Source organism: Dermacentor variabilis, chromosome 3 (genome assembly GCF_050947875.1).
Source record: "Dermacentor variabilis isolate Ectoservices chromosome 3, ASM5094787v1, whole genome shotgun sequence".
Lineage (NCBI taxonomy): Eukaryota > Metazoa > Arthropoda > Arachnida > Ixodida > Ixodidae > Dermacentor > Dermacentor variabilis.
In genome coordinates, this window is record NC_134570.1 from 15,997,821 (window position 1) to 16,017,889 (window position 20,069).

The 20,069-nt window shown below is 43.3% G+C and overlaps 1 protein-coding gene across 3 annotated transcripts in view; it reads left to right on the forward strand.

Moving 5' to 3' along the window:
* The window catches only part of LOC142575181 (uncharacterized), a 125,355-nt gene extending 107,943 nt beyond the window's left edge, over positions 1 to 17,412 (forward strand). For 2 of the 3 annotated variants that reach the window (XM_075684281.1, XM_075684283.1), the window contains exons 12-16: positions 1,761 to 1,853; positions 2,367 to 2,462; positions 7,635 to 7,728; positions 9,790 to 9,894; positions 15,715 to 17,412. In XM_075684281.1, the coding sequence (XP_075540396.1) occupies positions 1,761 to 1,853; positions 2,367 to 2,462; positions 7,635 to 7,728; positions 9,790 to 9,894; positions 15,715 to 15,867 (541 nt within the window). In that variant the 3' untranslated portion in view covers positions 15,868 to 17,412. The remainder of the gene's footprint in view (positions 1 to 1,760; positions 1,854 to 2,366; positions 2,463 to 7,634; positions 7,729 to 9,789; positions 9,895 to 15,714) is intronic. The other variant, XM_075684282.1, reaches the window with a different exon arrangement.
* Positions 17,413 to 20,069: the final 2,657 nt, after the last annotated feature.

A 20,069-nucleotide genomic window follows, 5' to 3' on the forward strand; every position in this document is an offset into this window, starting at 1 on the left:
TCTGTATTCCCTTATTCCACCAAAATTCAGATTGGCCTGCTCCAAACTGCTTCAAAAGGAAATTTAGTCTGCTCCAAGCTGCTCCAAAAGGCAATTCTTTCTGCTTCGAAGTGCTTCAAAAAGCAATTTTATTTCCTGCAAGAATTGCTCCAAAATGACTTTGGGCAGTCCCACTCCTGATGTTGCTTAGTGCCTTACTCAGAAGTGTTTATGTTAGAATGACACTTTTCACTGCCTTGCCTCTTACAGGCAATGGTTCTCTTGAACCTGTGATCTCTTGTTCTATTTTTGTATCCTGTGTTGTTTGTGACCAGAAATAAATGCTTTTTGGTTTTTCTCTTAGGGGTTATTTCATGCAATTTTACTCTGCTGTCGCACATTTATGCTTCCAAAAGCAGGAAAGAGGTATATTTCTGCTAAAGTTCATAATGGCATGTCCAAACACCTTATATAGAAACAAAATTCATGTGAATAGAAAAAAACTTAAATGTGCTAACCACTGTTTTTAATGAAGGATAACAAAATAATGGAAGTGACCTGCTTACAGTGCTACAAAACTGTAATGCTGCCTTTTGTCAGCTTGTGAGCATACTTTCAGAACATGTGGGCCAACAAGGGTTAGTATAATCTGTCTATAGCATTTGTATGTATAGACAGTGAACGTTAAATGGGGCAGATGGAAACATTAAATAATGCCACTTGTAACTGAATTTTTCTGTGTTTCTTACTTGACAAATGTAGGCAAGGAGCTGTTGCAATTGTGTGGCATGCTTGTAAAAGATATTCGGAACCAGCAGGATGATGTACTTTAGCAAACAAAATGTAGCTACAGTTACACCACACTTGACAAGTGAACTCTGGTTTCTCCATGGTGCCAAGCCATGCTTAAGACAGAATTGTGGCCTTCAGAAAGTTTTGAGCAAAAGTGTAAGATGAACTAAAGTGGCATTTGATACAATGTGGTTGAATGTCTCCTTTTTTTTTTTGTTGCAGAGCCTTGCATGCATGGCTGATACTCGCTAGGATTAGCACCCAGCTTCCCACTTTCACGGGCAAATTTCGCTTATGCGATGCAGGATCTACTTATGCAGGTCTTTTGCAAGGCATTGTTGCAAAACTTCCTAAGAATTTCATTTCTTTTGGGTAAATTTGCAGACATTCGTTGGTGAAAAGCATTCGGAATAAAAATAAATTTTTTTTTTTCATAGCTATTGCACAATTTCTGGAGCTGCAATTCGCACAAAACAATCAGTCAGACAGCATTGCTGAGATTGGCAAAGAGTATGCAAAATGCTTTAGATGTATTTTTTAGGCCAAGAGAGGCCACCAGTTCTTTCTCCCTCTCTCTCTCTTTCTTTCAAAGATTATGGAAGATCCTAATACATTCCTGGGGTGAGAGTAATGCTTTCCACAGCTTTTACACACATATTGCAGGTGGGAAGTGTGCTTCCCACTGTCCTTGAAAGGGTTAAGAGCGACAAAGCAATAATTATCTTTCTTTTAGTTCTTTATTTCAAAAAAGTTATTACTAGATTTTCTTCTGCCACAGCATAGCAGGTTTCACTGGTATGCCCAATAATGTCTCTAGTACGATTGCTAAAATTGTAATATGACCGTGCTCATAATCAGCCTTTATTGGAAGGTTACACTGTGTTCTCTCTGATCAGTCTAAGCATTATCTGTCAAAGGAAGCAGCCATCTTTGCTCCTTGAGATACTTGCTACAGTGGTACACGTTGCTCTGAACTGTAAACAATGCAGGGGCAGTGAAGGCAGTGGAGACAGCTGTTCACCACCCGTGTCATCTGCTCAGACTATCATCAATAAGCTGGATGCTACAGCACATCCTGGCTGGTACGTAGAGAACCTTGCATGAATTTCCATAGTTAGAACAAAGGTGTGTTGGCATAAAGCTCAATTAGGGAAAAGCTGGGATCTCGCTTTCCCCTTTATATACCGTCTTTGCTGCTAACCACACAGAAATTCCCGATAGAGCGGTTGAGCAAAAATAGCGTTTTAATATGCCTCTAAAACTTTTTGTGAGGCCAAATCATTTGACTGCACTCTTATCGGCACGTGATGACTCCTTGCCTGTCTTGCAAAGATTTCACCCATACCCAACTTTGCAGAAGAAATAGAAAATATGCTTTGGTGTTTAAATCTTATATGCAAAATATGTTCTTTTCTTAATTTTGCTTAATCCAGGCTTATGATAATAAAGGAAAAAATGCTTCCTATCCCTAAGGAGTTTACTGTATTCTTACCTGTGACAGTACTTTTCACAGCTTGATAATGACAATGGGTGTAGCTGCACCTTCCAGTGTTGAGTAGGCCTCTTTGCTCTTGTCCACTCTGTTACCTTTCTAGCAGTTCCTCGTCTCCTACCAGTGCAGCGGCCCAGCTTGCTGGTATGAAAGTGGAAGACAGCACTGACATTACATCAGGACCTGGTGCTCTTCAGTGGTGAGCAGAGTAGATTTTAAATCGCTACCTAGGAGTGAGAACTACAATCTTAAGTAAAAGTGAATAGTGGTGTGCCTGTTGATTAAGTAGGGTCCAGGTATAGGAGCCATTTGTGATACACCGCAACACTACTCACAACACAGTTGCTGCACCTCTGTTTGAGCAACCATGGTCCATGGTCCAATTGAAGAAACAGTGAACGACAGCACATTTTCTCATCTCATTGCATTTATTATTTCATGTTTACTGCATTTGCCACTAATGATGTATTTACGAATTCTGCTGTTGGTTCTCGGGCAATGGGTGTCCCATCGGTATTCAGATTTTGTTAATTTGAATCTGGGGGCCGTGGAAAACAAAACCACTCTGTACGAGATTGTCACAGGATCTGTCACACCCCAAAGATTTCAGAAACAAAGTTTAATTCCTGCTAGCTGGTAGAAAGGTTGTTTCATTGCCACACCTTCTGGCACCCTTGGGTTATTCTTGGCATAGTTAACCAAGCACTGAACCAGCATAAAATGCAGTACAAAAGTGAGGGTTAGGATTCACCTCAGTTTGAAGAGATAAAGAGTTTAATGGGTCATGAAGAAACGGGCCAACGCAGGTGCAGTAGAGGTAAAAGCAGACAAATTCAGGCTGGTACTTGCAAATAAATATGCAGGCTTAGAACAGAGAGATGAAGATGACATAAAGTTAATGAATGAAACCATAAATAGGCTGGGCTTCAGAGGCAGCAATTGAAGTGGGAGGTAAGGTACCAAGGCAACTAGTAGGCAAGCTCTACCAAGTAAGAAAGGACCTAATAAAGAAAGGACAAAGAATGCAAGTGTCCAACAAACTCAAGAGATAAGATAGAATTCGCAGAACTGTCAAAACTGATCAACAAGGCGAAAATAAGTAATATTCGAAACTATAATGTGAGAAAGACAAGAAGCCGTAAAAAATGGACGCAGCCTGAAATCAGTGAGAAGGAAACTTGGCGTACGACAAACCAAAATGTATGCACTGAAAGATAAGCAGGGTAATGTCATCAGCAATCTCAAAGGTATAGTAAAAGAAGCAGAAGAATTCTATACTGACCTGTACAGTACCGAGAAAACTCAGGATAACTCCATTCGAAACAGTAATGAACAGGATACAGAAACTCCTCCTAAAACTAGCGATGAGGCCATTTGTCTAACATTCTTAGTAAGCTAGTCGTACAGCAGTTCATTTTTCGAAAGCTTGTTTGCAACCAGGCTCTGGTTGAGGAGCTATTCTTACCGTCTCCTTAATGAAAATTAGTGATCTTGTGTTTAAAACTGATCTTTTGTCCCTAATAGTCAGCTGTCTTTTTTTGCATGAGTCAGTACAGGTGTGGTACCTAATTACATTGACATAAATATTCCTTTTGTAAATATATGCCTCCGCATTTCTCTATTTGATATTCTATTTGATATTTGATGCTTGCTACTCGTATTCGATCCTTATACGAAAAAACTGATAATTGCCTACCTCTATTTATAGGGGATGCCATTGGAGGGCTGCGTATTGATTTTGACCACTTGGGGTTCTTTAATGTGCACTTAAAGGGCATTGCACACAAGTGTCTTTCCATTCCAATCCCATTGGAATGCAACTGTTTTGGCTGGGAATTGAACCCAAAACCTTATGTGCACAGCAGCAGGATGCCATAGCCACTGCAGCAGATCAAAGTATGTGTGACCACTAAGACTTCTTGGTGGGCAGTCCTACCATTGGCACTGCATAGTTACATGGTTGTTGAGTGCATTGATGGGATATTCAGCAGAAGCTTTGTGACATTGGAGAGTCCCTGTCACTGCAGTGAAGCTTTATTATTGATGTTTTCTTTTGCAAAAGTGAGTGCACCTTCATAGGTGATGGAGAATATAGCTTTCAAAGTTTTGGAACTTAACCCTTTGAGGGGCGATAACGTAAATATGTGCCGCCGCAAACAAGTCCAAAAATGGTCGATGCCGTATATTTACGGCGCCGTCTGTACATTTAAAAAGTGCGCCAGTTTCCTAACTTTCTCTTTTCTGTCATGAGCTGCCACTATGTGGGAATACAGGGCATTTTTTTCGCACACCTCTCTCTCTCAGTTTTCGTTGCATGGTTTGTTTTAGAGCTAGTTTGCGCCTGCGTGTCTATATACTACCGCTTGCGCATTGGCATGTGCACAGGCGGGTGGCGGTTTGGGTTTGTTGCGCTTGCAAAGTAGATGGCTATCTCGCTCAAAGGGCGACCACTTGTTTCTCACTCGTTTAGTGCTCACCGGGGTGCGCATAGGACGGATGCCGCCGTGCATGCATTTCTGTTGCTTTTCTTTTTTTTTTTTATTTATTTATTTATTTATTTTTTTTTGACACTCGCGAAAGATAATTGCTTCTGGTTGGCGATAAGGTGAAGATTAGCGGAAGTTTGTCATGCGTTTTGCTTTCTTGACGGGCACACAACCAGACAGTTTTCTTGAGTGCACGCACCTAAGATGTTCGATTACGCTATGGATGTACATAATAGTGTAAGAGCAGGAACATTTGACTCTTGCAAAATATTCTCGTGTGCACATTTTCAAAGCCTTGAACTATGTGTATAACAATGCATCAAACTTTTAATTCTTATAAGTTTATTTACCTTTTTATTGTTGTTATTCATGAACGAAGAGTACATATATACCAACGCAAACATATTTTTTTCTCACTTTACGGTCACTCTAGAAAAAATTATGGTAAATTTATTAAAATAAGTCCTTAAGAAGACTTCGAATCTGCAATAAAAAATATTGACCCTGGGCGGTCGCATATGGCGAAAAAAATCGACCCTCAAAGGGTTCATTATGCGAAATAGAAGTGAGGCGGGCAGACAGGACACAAGAGTAGAGAAGTGGACAACACGAATGCATTTCTGCAGAAATCGGGCATTTGTATTGGCTCAAAGGTTGCCCCTATTCTTAGCAACATTTACCTGAGTAAGGTTGACAACTGCTTTGAGAAAGCCTTAGGTGATAGCGTTATCAAGATATTTCATTACGTTGATGATTACCTGATTTTCTGCAATAGGGAAGAATTCGATTCCGCTGCTACCTCAGTAAGTGAGAAATTGAAACTTTATGGGGGAGGATTAAAGTTTACCAAGGAATTTCCTCAGCGACGCTGTTTGGGATCCCTCCGATGGCATCGGTTGTTGGGAACTCGGCGCTGACGCCCGTGGTTGTACCTGGGTCGCAAGCCCCAAGGGTAGCGTTGGCCTGGCGGCCTGGGGTACAACTGGAAGCATCCGAAGGTCCCGGCAAAGCATGAGTCGACAGGTAACAACAAAACAACTTGTTTATTTTAACATCGCAAAGAGTTGGCGGTCAGGTTGACCGAAGAAGAGAGACGGGAGAGCACTTTACTCAACAGAAGAAATCGGAGCCCTCCTTTTGGCGTCCGGGGGCAGCTGTTTTTATACTCTCGCGGTTGAGGGCAAGAAGGAACCCCTCAATAGACGAGCACGTGATTGTACAATGGGCTAATGGTGACGCACACTGTCGTAGCGCCGCCGGTCGGGCACAATGACTGGAATGAGAGGGTGACCCCTGCTTTCGCATCGCCTGGTTCGGGCACAATGACTGGAAGGAGAGGGAGACCCCTGCTTTCGCATCGCCCGGTTTGGGCACAATGGCACATACACTCACACACGCACATGAAGACACGTGGCATCGGAACATGCCTGGAAACGCCTGGAAACACCTGGCGGGGAGCGTTGCGGCGACGACGAACGGGCCAAAATGTCTGCCGCCCCGCCGCAGTCGCGCCGGCAAAACCGCGTGTCGCAGGCGAAACGCAACAACGCGTAATTCAGTTTCTTGACATTTCCTTAATCTTCGAACAAAATCATGTTTGTTGGCAGTAGTCTCCAAGATCTTCGAAGCCGTTGCTAAACTTTCAATCCAAGCAGCCTAAATTAGTAAAAAACGGAATTGCCATGTCGTGCCTTAAGTCTTCCCCCACCAGATCCTGCATGCACAAAATGAGCGCCAGTTTTAATGCGCAGGTCCGGCGCCTATTAGAAGCAGGTTATCCTAGTGTAGCGGTGGCCACTGTGGCTGAACGCCTAAAGAAGTCGGTTTCGAGAGGGATGGACGTGATTACAGAAAGCAGTAATAGCAAAAAAAGAGTAGTGGCTATTCCGTATATTCATTCAGTGTCGCACAGGCTCAAAAATGTTGCTAGTAGATAAGATGTTAATGTTGCTTTCACTGCTCCCAATAAGCTAGGTAAGATATGCGCTGCCGTACAGAATAGAAAGGAGCGGGTAAAAGGCAAAAAACGAACAGATATTTGTCCAGTGAAGCACAATAAGAACAACAGTTTTACTGACTGTCGTGTGGGCGTGGTTTATAAAATTCCCCTTAGCTGTGGCCAGTTTTACGTAGGGCAAACAGGACGGTGTATCAATCAGAGTCTAATGGAACATAAAAGGTCGTTAACCGGTGGGTCGCCTTCTAATCTTTCACTACACTGCCGAGATTGTAACTGCATGCCAGAGTTAGATGAATGCGCGATATTGTACAGGCAGAAGAGTGAAGATACGCGTCTTATGGTAGAGGCATGGCATATCTATAATGGTGGAAGTGCGTGCGTGAGTCAGCCTTCGATTACCTTACATAAGGAAGAGATTAAGTGCCTTAACAGTTATCTCTCACGTACACCGGCACGTGTACCCGATTGACATGTGGTGTTACCATTCCTGAGCATGCGCAGATGAGTTTTGTGTCTTCTTTCTTTTTTCGCCTCAGTGCTCCCTTCAGTTGATAGTCGGCTTTCGTGTTGTCCACTTCTCTACTCTTTTGTCCTGTCTGCACGCCTCACTTCTATTTTGCATAATGAATCCTTACCAACTAGCTCAGCTTTCTGTCATTCTAAGCCTTAAAGGGTTAACTGTCAGGACATCGTAAATCAAACAAAACATATGGTGTAAGTGAAGGAGCTGAGAGACAAATTTACGATAGTCATGCTTGGAAAACATTTGGTAGTTAAAAATTTAAAGCTTCTCCTGTAGGGAAAATAAACGAGAAGAAAAAGGAAAACATTTCTGGGGCAATTAATTTGTTTGTCCTTCTGCCACTGTGATTTTGTCATTGTCAAAGAGGTTTCACAGCAGTGCTGTCTTTTCTCCCTCCCACAGCTGGCTTGAGAGCTTTGGCCTGCACACCTGCTTTCCCATTCTTCTGGAGAAGGGAATCCGTGACATGAATGGGTTGAAACTCATGAACTTCAAGGTATGATTACTGCAGTATTACTCATGAATAGAGGATATGCAAAATTCCTTGAGAGCACTTTTGCACACATCACATTGGACCACAAGATCATACGATTCTTACAGGCAAAACAAATCACCAGTGCAAGATCAAGCATCATCATTTCTGCCACCCACCCTCTCTTTTTCATTTTTTCAGTCTCTGCAATAAGCACGTGGTTGGCCATGTTGTGTAGGGCGTCTTGAATTCATGTGGTAGTCTACTTATAGCATCTTGCATATTCTCTATAAATTATTTTATTTCCTGTGTGTGGGTGCTACCACCTTGTGCTGTGATACGATTTCTCTGTTTTGTGCGCAGTAGTTTCCAGCTAATACAGTCGTGCAACACCGAATGTGTTTGGATAATAATTTTCACGCATATGAATTGACTGTAGTACCATGCACTGGTTGTTATTTGGGAAACACCCATGTTAACAGCCTAGGATGGCAGCACTCCCAACACTTTTGTAGATACTCTATGGGGGCTTGGCTTTTGGCAGAATAACTTTCCAATGGCCTTATTAATGTGTTAGCATTAGGAGTGTCAAAGCGGAAAAAAATTAACTGCCTATTACGATACTTCCTAATCCGAAATTTGAGCACAGCTCTGTACGTGTTTCAATTTCGCAATTTATTGGCTGGCGCAGACAATCTGTTATGTGCGGCACATTGCAAATGGAGCGAAGCATTGCAAAACAAATTACACTCGAGCACAGTGGCGATTGTCGAAAATCTGATCCGTGGGTCAGGCACATCGGCTTTTATACATGACTTGTCAAAGGTTCCAGTGTTAATCACTGGTGCCCATGTGGGTTTCAGAAAGTACTGCACAATTCACGTTGCGCATACAATCAGATTACGAAAAAAGCTTTGGTGACAACAGCCAACGGATAGAACTATCGTTAACATTCGAGAAACTTCTGATACATGCAGGTGCGTCATGCATTGAGGGATAGCGTTTAACATTTGGTAGCTGATGAAAAGCAGTGACTGAAGAAAGATAAAGCAGTGAACAGCCACCACGCTGTACTCTGGCGCCACTCGCAGTGATCATCGCAGAATATATTGTGTGTGGCACCAGGCGGCACTGTGCTTTTGTCTTTCATCCTTCGCCGTTATGCTAGTTTGCTCGGTTGCGCCAGCGATGCTCGCCGCAGAAATGGGCCATTAAGAGTTACGCTCTAAAAAGTGTATGTATGTGAAGTGGGGAAAGCTGATCTCGTATAGGTAGGGAGGGGATGAGAGAGCTTAGAACAGTGTGTGTGTGTGTGTGTGTGTGTGTGTGTGTGTGTGTGTGTGTGTGTGTTTGTGTGTTTGTGTGTGTGTGTGTGTGTGTGTGTGTGTGTGTGTGTGTGTGTGTGTGTGTGTGTGTGTGTGTGTGTAAATTATTGATCTGGGACTTCAAAGAAGTGTTAGTGGTAATGCATTTCCATCACATTTACCACTAAATTGCCGCTGTATTTGTTTGTAAGGAGTCATTTTATTCTGTTAGTATTTCTCAGCATTCATCACACTGATTGGTTTACTTGACTATAGTGGTGGCGCAGCAGAATTTACTTTGTTAATGGAATTTAACATTTTTCTTAATCAGAGTTATTGAGCATTATTTTTCAGTTAAAAGTGAAAATTAAGTTGGGGCTTTTATGGGCCATCTTGCTTGAGAACGATGCACATTATTCAGTTGAGAGCCCCCCTCCTCCCCCCCAATAAAAATAAAGGGATTTCGGATATTTGCACTATTTACATGGTAGATGCAAAATGCAGGTTGTTAATCAGTTCTCAAGCTCCACTTCATTTTTATCACTGCCTAGTCTGGTACACTGAAATTAAATGGTCTTTTATGTCTGGCCTAAGCAGTGTAATGTGACCATTTGCTTAGCGTACTGTAGTATATAACGTGAAGATGGCAGTTGGCAAAAAATAAAAATAAGCATCCCACAAACCATCACATTAAGCTGCTTTGGAGAGAACTGAATGCACAAGAAGTTATTTATGCCATGTCATGTTAACTGTTGCTTATATTGTCCATAATTCTTTCAAGACACTCAAGCGACTGCGGCTCAGGGAGCAGCAGGAAACAGCCCTGATCAATGCCATACGTGGCCTCAACTATGACGACGAGGATGAGGAGCTGTTTCCAAGTCAGGTGAGCCCATCAACTGGCTTGGCTGGGGTGCAGTGCTTGCTTGGACCACTTTTGTGGCTGTGCATCTAATTAACAAACGAGGATATACCCCAAAGTACAGAGAGAGAAAGCTTTTCCTCTTATAGATTGGTCTACATTGCATCTATGACATTATACAGTCAAACCTCAGTATGACCTCATATCAGTTGCTAAAATACCTTTGTTATAAGCATACATGCAGATATGGGCAAAAAGAAAAAAATCATGATCGTCTATGTAAAAGAAATGCAAGTGAGGGGCCTCAGACAGGGCAGCAAAAAAGTACATTTACTCGCATAATGATTGCACCTCTTTGTAAAAAAAAAATTGACGCAAATTCAGGGGTGCGATCATTATGCAGGTTAAATTTCCCACGAAAAGAAACATTTTCTTTTTTCATCCCGCATTTGTCGCGGGATGACAAGGAGGCGGCTGCCACTCTCAGTGCGGGACACCAAAACAAAAATGGCAGCCGGCGGAGCAAGCCGAATGCGCCGAATGCGCCGAACGCGATTATTTTTCTTCTCATGAGTACATTACGCGCATTGAAACAGTTTCTTCCGTATCAGTAATGAATAATATCGTTAATATCAGCAAGTTTGCTATATTAACCTAGCCGTGTCCACTTTGAGGGGACAGAAACGGAGATGGGCGCGCTTAGCTGCCAGTGACATAGAAACACATGGTGGGCATGCTGCGGAAACTGAGGCATTTGTCTTCACTGCTATCCTAATACGACACGTTTCCGCTAAGGGTGGGCGAATATCTTAGCTGTATTACAAGTGTCTGCATAGGAAGCGGGTACACTTCTAACGTATCAGTGTAAACATGGCCACTATCGTTGCCGTTCGCAATTTGTTGCGTGCCCACGAGTGCAGACGAGAAGAATCGAAAGGCGCCCTTTATGTTGTTGTTGTTGACCAAAACCATTATGCAAAACGAGTGCAGTTTTCATGATTTGAGTTCTGTTTCACTGGAACTGTGTAAGCTATTCAGCAACTGTGGACCCAGAAAAAACACAAAGTGACAGTCCGAAAAAAGGAGGAGAACATATAACCATCAAAGAGGGCAGAGGGGTTCCAACTTGCAAGGTTGCAGTTCCCTAGGAGATGGTAAAACTTGAAAAAAGGCGAAAAACTTTGCCTTGAGGTGTGATGTCACATCAGTGCAGCACGCACTGCCATAAAGCCATACGTCAAGACAGAAGTTGCAGATAATTTGCACCCTGACTTTACTGTTACATTTTGCTAATTTCTCGTGCAGGTTATACGTGCAAAAATACAGTACATATGTATATTGTGAATACGCAACTCTGCAATCGATGTTATCGCGCATGGTTGTCACATTGGCTTGACTGTAGCCTAGCTGCTGGCCAAAATGCACACATTCTGTATGTGTCATTTCAAGTTGCTGCAGTAAAACCACGTTAATTCAGATTTTACGGGACCGAAAAAAAAATATGGCCGAATTTACCGAGTGTCGAATTATTGAGGGTATGAAAAAAGCGCTAAACAAATGTGTGTAAAATGAATAAACAAACAAATTTGCTGAATGAATCAGCAATTCCCTTCATCTCGTGACTGATTAGCTCTCGCAGCAGTGAAGGCCTCGCAACTTCCTTTACAACGCGGCCGCAGCGCACGTCTTCATCACAGATAAGCTTGCTCACTCTCAGAGTTCACTCTCAGAGATACACACATACCGATTATTTTTTCTCTAGTGTCACCAGGTTGCCACCCATCGCGATGTCGACGGTGCTCTTCATCCGATCGACAGGTTTGCACTGAGTAAAAATGAAAGTACTGTTTGCCGCAACCACTGCGGATGAAACCGCGGCCGCTATCAACATGATCATGGATGGCAACTACACAGTTATGAAGGCACGTGACCGACGCGCGTTCCCAGTCCACGCGAAACTACTGCCGCGACCGCGGTGAATGAAACCATTGTCGCTATCGACACGATCATAGACGGCGACCTTGCGCTTCTGAAGGCACACGGCCGACGCGCGTACCCAGTGAAAGCGAAACTACTGCCGCAACCACTGCGAACGAGACCGTGGCCGCTATCGACTAAATCTTTGTCGACTACTCAGTTATGAAGGCACGCAGCTAACGCACGTTCCCAGTCAACGCGTAATTACTGCCCCAACCACTGCGGACGAGACCGCAGGCGCTATTGACGCTATCATTGTTGACTATGCAGTTATAAAGGCATGCAGCCGACGCACTTTCCCAGTCAACACGTAACTACTGCCACAGCCGCTGCGGACGAGACCGTAACCACTTTCGAAGTGATCATTGGTGACTATGCAGTCATGAAGGCATTGCAGCCGACGCGCGTTCCCAGTCAACATGTAACTGCTGTCGCAACCGCTGCGAACGAGACCATAGCCGCTGTCGACGCGATCATTGGCAAATACGCAGTTATGAAGGCACGCAGCCGACGCGCGTTCCCACTCAAAGCGAAACTACTGCCGCATTCGCTACGGACGAGATCGCAGCCACTGTCAACGCCATCATGGACAGCGACTACGCAGTTATGAAGTCGCGCAGCTGACACACGCGCTGAGTCAAAATGAAACTACCGCTTGTTACAACTGCGGGCAAAACCACGGCCAATACGAGTAACGAGTCAAAGCGAAACTACTGCCGCAGCCACTGTGGACGAGACAGCAGCTGCTGTCGAAGCGATCATGGTCGGCGGCAACGCTCTTCCTTCATCTCATTCGTCAGACCTTTTGGCACCGTTTCACGCAGACATTCCTCATTTGAAGATCTTCCATTAAAATGCTCTGAACGATTGTTTTGGGTATTCCACACTCCTCTGCCATCATCTGAACACTTAATGCCCGGTCCTTGTGCAAAACTTGATGCACTTTTTTCACCGAGTCATCTGTTTGGAATGTTGACGAGTGTCCTGAGTGGTCGTCGTCGTTGACGGACTCCCGACCTTCCCGGAACCTTTTGTGCCACATAAAATCTTGGCTTTGTTTTATCACGTCGTCACCCTATGCTTTCCGAAGTGTTTTGAGCATCTCCACCCCATTTTTACCCAGTTTCACATAAAACTTGTTTGCGTAATACTGCTCCAAAAACTGGTCCTTTCTTTTTTTTTTTTTTTCTCCTTGGCAAGGGTGCAGTAGATACCTCTGCGCAGAGCGTGACTTGCCTCAACAATATCCCTCAGGCAAGTGAGACCGGTCTCATTTCGAAGCTTAGATCCCCCACTAACTTCTCCGCCGGAAGCCCCGCCTCGCCAAGCAGCATTGTTGACTACAAAAATCATTCTGGGAAGTTTTGGGACAGACCCCGTATATATATCTAGGCATATGAAGGCAAAAATTTGCTGTGCTGTATAGAGGGTGCTTGTTTTTTAACCCCACATCTTTTATAAAAAGGCTATAAGCGCAGTGAAGAAGGTGTTTTTGCTGGCAAGTACAGGGTCCTAAATATTTGGCTGCGCGTGTTCAAAAAAAGATTTTGCACTCACTGCTGCACTGTTTTTAGCTCAAATTTTACAGAACGATTGCATTTTGGCGTCGACTTCGTTTAGTATACCACTTGGCACAATTAGTCGCCTGTTTTTGAAGACAGAAATGAGAAACTCTTTTCGTCTATGGGAAAAGTGGCGTCTGAGAAGCTGGCCCTGGCACAGTCTTGTTTTGCCACCTGCCGTCATCTGCAGAAAGCAGCATTTCAGGAAGCGCTGCCGTGTGTTGCCCGCTCCTGGAACAGGCGACTGCCCTCCCTGGAATGCTGCTTTCTGCAAATAACGACAGGTGGTGACACAAGTTTATGCTTGCGCCGTCGCGGCAGAAGTTCGCATTCTCCTAAGCATAGGCAAATTTTAACTTTTTTCTTAGAAACCAGGTAATCTGTGCCAAGTGTTAACTAAATGAAGTTGACGCCAAAATGCGACCATTCTGCAAAATTTGAGCAAGAACAGTGCAGCAGTGAGTGCAAAATCTTTTTTGAACACCCGCAGCCAAATATTCAAGACCCCGTATTAGCGGCAACTGAGGTGGACATAATTTGCCGCTAATAATGGGAGCTTCAGAAGATGAATTCACCAAAATTTATTAGTAGACTTTTTACAGCAAAGCTGTTAACTAGTTCCCCCAGGATCGTGTCCATGTGCAGACACAAAACGATCATCAGTATTGGCTCCAGTGTCATCATCTTCTACAGCTGGCTCGTTGGCGCCCCTTGGCGCTACTGCTTGAACGCGCTCATGCCACTGCTCCTGTGTTCGCTGGTGTCATTAATTAATTAAATAAGTATTAATAGTTAATTATGACGCATGAAGACGTAACCTACTTAACAGCAAAGCTGTTAAGGGCTAGTTCCCCCAGGATCGTGTCCATGTGTAGACACAAAACTTCCCACTGGGGGGCAGATCCCAAAGATAGTGCAAATGCCAGGCCGATCCACGGCAGAGGCGCAGTTCGCCATTAAGGGGCTTACATACGCAGCTTTGCTGGTCATCCTTCTTCACAGAGTGGAAGGGCACTGAGTTTTTTTTTTTCTTAGGGCCTCAGAGACAGTTGTGGCATAAGAAGTGTTGTGGCTATGGCTCCAAAATATTTGGTAATACAGTATGTGGCAATGCAATTTATTTTAACTTCTTACCTTTAAGTATCACCATTAGGATATGGAGAAAGAAATCTAAAAAATGAAATATTGCGCAGTATGGGTCAAAGTCCACATTCTTTTTCACCACATCTATGTAGGCTACGGCTTTCCATTTTTATCAGCCTGTTGACATGAAACTCTTTTAAATTTGAGGCAGATATGTTTTCCCTGGGCAGCACTAAAAATCCACGAAATGCTCCCAAGTTTAGGCATGCTACTAAAGTAGTGGTACTTTAAATCTTTTTTAAAGAGAGGCCAACTTTGATCTTCCTAAAAAATTCCCAAAATAAGTGTGTTGACCTTAACTAATGTAATCTGGAAAAATGTATTGCTTCTTTTTTTTTTTAATTTCGAAGTGAGAGACGGGGTGACAAAATAAGTGGTACCGCTGCTAAGACATGGGGCTGTGTGTGCTCATTGTTGCAGGTTGCTTCCTTCTATGACACGACAATGCTCTAGTATGGTTCGAAACGTGCAGATTGACAAAACAAAATTTTTGGATGAGAACACTCATCGTGCCTTTAGACAGCAATTACAATATCTATGCATGGGCACATCGACAGAACAATGGGCATTGCCACCTGGTTTGGAATGGTTGTTTTGATAGTGGGTCTTTAAGCGCATATCCTGCATGCAGTTCATAAGGAACACAATGGAGACGATGCGAGAACAATTTCCTTAGCTGAACGCAGGGTCGTAACTTGAACATTGTACATATACCTCAGTTAGCCAACAGCACATTGGGCTGCACATTGCAAATGTCAACTAGGAAAGAATAGTCTATGCACTGTTATCACAGCTGTTGTTCAATTCCCCGGAAACACTCTCTTCAAATTGATGAGCTTCCGTCTAACAGACTTATCAACTGCGAAAGCAACAAACGGACTAAAGAGGGGCTTGGTACACCTAAGCACTGTGCCAAGAACACATGAATTGCACAGTTCATGTTGCATGGCTATGGCTGACTAGGTGCACACTTCGGAAACGAAGGGGTGGGAGTACAGTCAAGGCACACATAATTTTCTGAATATTTTTCTCTTATATGTTTAGACTGAAATACAGTGGGCAGGTCATGTGCAATGATGTTTTCACCTTTGTCTCTTTGAGACACTTACAAAAATGCATTATGATTGTGTACGTACAATAATGTCATCATTTATTCATTCAGGAACTGCCTGCAGCCCAGTCGCAAGGAATGCTGTCGCAGGAAAGCACAGCCGATTTGAGCCAGCAGAGCTGCACGTCAACCAGCAGTGCTAGGCAATACCGCGTCACTCGCATTCGCCTCATTCAGCCCATTCCAGACCACGACTATTCTTAGGCCCTCACCTTTTGTTACTGTAAAAACATATTACGCTGATGCCACTGTGTAGCCAGGTTTCACAAAGCTGGTAGGGACATTTTGCACGATTATGTTTGCCAAAACTATTCATCTTAAATCTTTTTGGGCACAAACAAACAGGGACGAAGAATAGGAGCAACACAAGGACGAGCGCTTTCTCCACACAAGGAAGCGCTCGTCCTTGTGTTGCTCCTATTCTTCGTCCCTGTTTGTTTGCACCCAAAAAGTTTTAAGATGAATCTATTCAAACTAGGCCGACTCGCAGTTATGCCAAAACTATGTTAGCAGTGCTTCTGTTCTGAACTGTACTTGCTAAAGAAGAGGCAGTTAAATCTTGTCACTTAGGAAATCATAAGGTTAGGGCATAAGTAGAATGTGGTGCCACTAAATAAGCATTATGCTCACTTCATTTGGGTACCTGCACTGACTATCGCTTTCACCTGCCCCTACTCCTTCCCCCCATGCAGGGGAGCCATTCAGAGCTAGCTCTGCTTAATCTCCCTTCCTTTCTATGCATCCTTTCTGTCTCTGCACCCATCAGCTATGTTTTGGCATGAGAGTAATATGCTCATAGTGTGCTTAATACTGCATAAATTTTGTACTGTTGCTAGCCAAGTTGCTAGAAACCTGGTGCTTGTAAAGATACAGCCATCTTAGTCATTCCTGCTGGCCGGGAGTTGTTTTTTTATCGTCTTTTCACTACTGGTGAAATGTCTGTTGCTTGTACATGAGACGTGAGCTTGTTATTGTTTGTCTCATGAGTTGTGTTAACATTAATTTTGACAAGTAGAGTTTCTAGGAGGAAAAGTAGCGAGCAACGAGTCTGTGTTCATATTTTTTGACCAGAGTTTTTGGAATGTTTCTGATATTTAACTTTTTAGGTGTCAGTCTGTGAAATGCCCTGTAGCTGCATTTGTAGCTGCCTTGTAGCATTTGGAAAGCATGTGGTGAGATATACAATTTTCGAACTTGAATTGAATGGTATATTGTTACTTTAGACCATTTGGAATGTTTTTGAGATTATTTTTGGTGCCTTGTTTATTGGTCTGTGAAAGTCTGCAAATTGCAGACATGCTTGCTTTCTGCACAGAGACAAGCTGCATTTATTTAAGAGATTGGGACTCTGGGCTTTATTTTTTCTTTCATTTTATTCATACCATCTCGATTTCTATGCAAGGGACAAATTGGTATTTTACTAAATGCTAACTGAACTTTGTGGTAGCCCTGCATCAAAAGACGAACCTATTTTAACACAGTGGCTGAAGTGGAAGCGTAAATAAGGTTGCAAAGTGAACCTAGTAAGTTTTCCGCAATGAATAGGTCTCGGAACAGTAGCAGAGTGCTGCTTTATCAGTGTAGTTAACCATTCACAGGCAAGTTGCCTGTGGCACTCTGTTAATGTAAAGAAAGTTTTGCTTGAAGGATTATGTTGTCTTCTTCACACCTGCACATGGTACAAAAACGTGTTGTTTTTTTATCTCTCCGTGTATGTTAAATAAACCGTTCGTCAGTTAGTAGTATTCATTATCTTGTCGAAATGTACCAGCATACATTCATTCTCTGCGACACTCCTTTCATTTAAGATTTTTCAAAATCTGTACCCGATTTAATCCACTAGAGGAATGTTTGGACAGCTTGGAATGCATGCATCTACTATAGCCTCGATTTTAGTACAAGCACTGTGTACGTTGCTCGCGCTGTTTGTACAAGGTGTAATGAGCACCGAAAATGCTTACATGTCCTCTGAAGCTGTGACCAAAGGTTTGTGACATCCTCCTAGTTACAGTCCTAAAAGATATCCGCCGAAACAGAGGTTTGCTGAGCCGCACCAGGCGTAATGCACATCAGTTGTAAACACAGAGGGAACTGAGGCAAACAATGGACGCGTCACACCATGATCAACCGTGGCAGCGCCCACGAGATCATCACGAAAAAGGGTCAATAAAAATGCACCGATGATTATGATACTCCCTAACACAAAATTTGAGCACAGCGCTATACATGTTTTCATTTCACTATATGTTGGCTAGTGCGGACAATCTGTCTCGTGCGGCATGTTGCAAACAGAGCGAAGCGTTGCAAGAGTTATACTCAAGCACAATGATAGTGGTGAGCAGAGTCGATGCTTGTCAAAAATTTGACCTCCGGGTCAAGTGCATTTGCTTCTATACATGATTCGTTGAATGTACTAGTGTTAATCGCTGGTGCCCGCGTGGCTTCCAGAAAGTAGTCACGCATGCAATCAGATGAATAGATAAGACCAAAATTTTTTAATCTGGCGGCAGCACACGCCACCAAGCCGTGTCTAGCAATATGTTTTACTTAGTAGAGGGTGAAAGTTCACCCTTGCCTTGATTTTAGCCACTAATGAGATGACCTCTGTTTGGTTGTTTCTACTTGTTAAACTCTATTTGCCTCCACTTTCCCTAAATCCCAATGCTTTAAAAGAATCGGCCCCACTGCTTTGATCTGTGTGGCGAAGCCTTTTACAGAACAATATCAGGTGTACAGCCATTTCCCCCTCTCCACATGCACTGCATAACGTGTCCATACCTTGGTACTTTACAATTACATTAGATTACAAATACTGTGGCGCTGTACATGCGGCACCATTTTTCTCCTCGCCTATTCACATACTCTCCTCCATTTTCCTCGTGCTCTCTTCACTATCGTCTTTCATGACCCAATGCGCTCCGCATTCGCTCTTTCATCTTTCGCACTGCTCGATCGCCCGGTCATATCCAGCTTTTCTAGACAAGTACCTACTAGAGTCCCAAGCGGCCGCTGCATGAATCTAGCGCATTTTCAATGTAATGAGCAGGTTTTTCCCGCATAATTGAAAGTGCAGGTCGATTATTGAAAAATTCAGGTGATGGACGTGTTCTAGAAAATAGTCCACAAAAGACAAATGCAGTGATCATGCTGTGGAAAGCGGGCATTTTGTTCCGAGAGCAGTTAAAAAGATTCAGCAATGGTAGCCCATAGAAACGATGAAAATTTGTCCTGGATTTTTGAGAAGACAACGGTAGCTGTAATAAAACTACGGCTGCTATTGTAATAGCTGTGACAGCGTATGTAGCAAGGTAAATTTGTTTTGGTGGCCTGCCATTAGAGCTGTATATTCAAATGCCCTGCTATTCCACTTGGTGAGCGTTTCGAGCTTTCAGCGCGGAAAGCAATGCAGGAAAAGGCCATCCGTACGGGTGTCAAAATCCCACCCCTGCACAGAGTATACTTTCTTTGGAGGTTGACGAATGCTTTAGGTGTGGAGTGCTGGTCCCATCGTCGGACGGCAAGTCCATTGGCCAGTGCGATTGCACGAAAGCAACTAAAGTAAACAACTGTTTGGCGGCTGTAACTTACTACTTTTGGCTGAACAGGTTAAGAAACAATGAGACTACCCTCATCTCTAAATTCACTCAAATGTCGACAAGCAAATGCACAACATGTTCAAGGAGCGTATTGTAACAGGTGAGCTTTACGAGCGCGCCTTTCTGCACACTTCAAGAGCTGCATTGCATTGAAAGTGATAACAGCATCAGTGCCTCCTCATACGATGGGCGCTGAAAAAATTTATTTAATGATAGTAATAAAATAAACCTGTCTTTTCTTTGCTCGTCACGCATACATAAAATTGACCAGGAATTTTATTTTCACTGAATGACTCTAAATGTGGGTCACTTTAATTTTTAAAAACGCTTTTTTCTTTCCCAATGTTTGTTCCCTCCAAACATAGTCGCACGTCAATCGCTGCTCCCATAATCACCCTTGCTGATGTCTGTGATAATTTGTTCTGAACCGCTTTTTGTGAGAAGCTTCACGACATATTAGGATCGGCCTTTTATGTAGCCCGGAGACTCGGCTTTCGATTGATGCCTATCTCGACTCTCTACACAGGGCGTAACACTGTTCCCAAAAGTGATTTTTGAAACACAGTTGTGCAAATTCATGTGGTATCTTGATAGACCCAAGCGTATCACTGCAGAAACTTCGGGAGCTGGGTCCGAGCTGTTTAATTGCGCGCACCTATCGTCCCGCGTCATGCTGGCAGCAATTCATACCGTGCTCAGTGATATTTTTTTAAGTCACATAGCACTTAGTTCCACATTCTCCTACTGGATGGCAACAACAACAAAGCTCTAGATTTGGTTTCGGTTTTTGGTTTTTCAATGGTTCTCTTC